Raw genomic sequence first — 2,500 nt, 5'->3', positions numbered from 1 at the left:
GGGGGTGGGAGAGAGAGAGAGAGAGAGAGAGAGAGAGAGAGAGAGAGAGAGAGAGAGAGAGAGAGAGAGAGAGGGAGAGAGAGAGAGAGAGAGAGAGAGAGAGAGAGAGAGAGAGAGAGAGAGAGAAGAGAGAGAGAGAGAGAGAGAGAAGAGAGAGAGATGGAGAGAGAGAGAGAGAGAGAAGAGAGAGAGATAGAGAGAGAGAGAGAGAGAGAGAGAGAGAGAGAGAGAGAGAGAGAGAGAGAGAGAGAGAGAGGAGAGAGAGAGAGAGAGAGAGAGAGAGAGAGAGAGAGAGAGAGAGAGAGAGAGAGAGAGAGAGAGAGAGAGAGAGAGAGAGAAAGAGAGAGAGAGAGGAGGGAACAGAGAGAGAGAGAGAGAGTAGAAATAGATAGAAAGAGAGAGAAGAAATAGAAAGAGAGAGAGAGAGAGCAAGAGTGAGAGAGAAAGAGAGAGAGAATAGAAATAGAAACAGAGAGAGAGAGAGAGAGGCAACAACAGCCTAAAATCCCAACAAACTCAACTCCCACCCTTAACAAGCTAACACCCAACAAGAAACCCCCCCAAAAAAAAATCTTTCCAAATAAGAAAACAAGACAGCACCCTCTCCCTCCACCCACCCAGTTGGCGTGGCTTGGAAAAAGATGAAGGCAGACGTAAGGACATGTTTTCTGGAGATGAGGATCCCACTGGCCCGGATGTACAAGTTGTCTCTAAGGATGTCGACGACAACCACCCAAGGAATGGTCGTCGCTGCCGGGGTAGGGTTGCTGATCCTTCCGGTGAATCCTGCAACGCTTCCGCAAATGTCGTCTGGGAAGGATGGAAGGATTTTTTTATTTTTTAATAATGAGGTTCTCGGTTAGGATTTTAATTTTTTTATTTTTTTATTTTTTTTTTCTATTTCTGTTCAATCAATTACTTTTTTTTTTTTTTTTTTTTTTTTGGTTATCATATTTTCTCGTTTGGTAGTCTTTTTTTTATCTATCTATACTATCTGTCTATTGCAGAAGGAGATATGCAACAAACTCCTTTTTCAGAGCAAACTTACTGAAATAATAAAGTATACTCAACAAATATAAATCCAAAAAAATAAAGAAAATTATCTAAACAAAAGAAAAAACAACAACAAAGAGAATTCACAAACAAACAAACAAACAAAACAAAACAACAACAACATCCATCACAATCTCTCGATTATTATTGATGTTAAAGCTTCATTTTTTTCCGTTGCGTATCAACAACAACTAATCAAAATAAAGCCTCTATGACACTTTCTTACCACACATAACTGGCGGATCAGTCGTGGTAGTCGTGGTAGAGGTGGTGGTAGTAGAGGTAGTTGTGGTAGTTGTCGTGGTTGATGGCGGATAGGCTGGAAATCACACAAAGGATTAAATCGCCTGTGAGAATGGGATATGACACCGGGGAAAAAGACTAAAAAAAAAGAGAAAAAATATATATATATAGATATGAATATGAATACAAATGTAAATATAAATATAAATGTAAATATAAATATAGATATAGATATAGATATAAATATAAATATAGATATAAATATAAATATAAATATAAATATAAATAAAAATAAAAATAAAAATAAAAATAAAAATAAAAATAAAAATAAAAATAAAAATAAAAATAAAAATAAAAATATACGTAGATATAGATATAAATATAAATGTAAATATAGATATAAACATAAATATAAATAGAGATATAGATATTAATACAAATATAAACATAAATATAAATATAAATATAGATATAAATATAAATATAAATGTAAATATAGATGTAGATGTAAATAAAAAATGAGAAAGTCCCCCCTTTAGCGTACAGGCGCAGACAGTGGCAGTGTATCCAGTCCACTGGAGGCGATGGTTCGAGACAAACTTCACGTTGAGAACATTTTCTGCTCCTGAACTCCGGGCAAAGTTCTTGAGGCCGCCACAAGCACGGCTGGAGGGAGGAACGAGCATGGGTGAGGCTGAGGTGGGCGTTGGTTTGGGTGTGGGTGTGGGTATGGGTTTGGGGAAGAAAGGGAGGTGTCGTTATGTTGATTTACGTAGCTTTTTGGTTTGTCTGTCCTTTATTTTCTCTCTCTTTCTCTCTTTCTCTGTCTCTCTTTTTCTCTTGCTCTCTCTCTTGCTCTCTCTCTCTCTCTCTCTCTCTCTCTCTCTCTCTCTCTCTCTCTCTCTCTCTCTCTCTCTCTCTCTCTCTCTCTCTCTCTCTCTCTCTCTCTCTCTCTCTCTTTCTGTTTGTGTCTGGGTATGTTTCTGTGTGCGTGTGCGTGTGCGTCTGTTTTCGTGTGCGTGTGTGTGTATACGTGTGTGTATATGTATTTACAAACCCATAACTACGAATATCTACAACTAACTTAACATACCAATATACATACAACTAATATATACACAATATTCCTCCCTCATCACATCCCTTCCGTTTCAAATTGACAGCACATCAAAAAAAAAAAAAAAAAAAAAAAAAAAAAAAAATC

General features: G+C 37.0%; 1 protein-coding gene across 1 annotated transcript in view; it reads right to left on the bottom strand.

Moving 5' to 3' along the window:
• LOC122244892 (uncharacterized) overlaps positions 1–2,500 on the bottom strand; it is a 13,584-nt gene that overhangs the window by 3,368 nt on the left and 7,716 nt on the right. The window contains exons 5-7 of the mRNA XM_086547076.1: positions 1,841–1,962; positions 1,280–1,372; positions 618–810 (exon numbers count right to left, since the gene is read on the bottom strand). Coding sequence (XP_086403202.1) covers positions 618–810; positions 1,280–1,372; positions 1,841–1,962 — 408 coding nt within the window. The remainder of the gene's footprint in view (positions 1–617; positions 811–1,279; positions 1,373–1,840; positions 1,963–2,500) is intronic.

This window comes from Penaeus japonicus, unplaced genomic scaffold, assembly GCF_977035675.1.
Source record: "Penaeus japonicus unplaced genomic scaffold, GWHDUDI00000001_assembly GWHDUDI00000019, whole genome shotgun sequence".
Taxonomy (NCBI): Eukaryota; Metazoa; Arthropoda; class Malacostraca; order Decapoda; family Penaeidae; genus Penaeus; species Penaeus japonicus.
The sequence above is the reverse complement of the archived record's forward strand: the minus strand, read 5'-3'. Positions and strand labels throughout refer to the sequence as shown.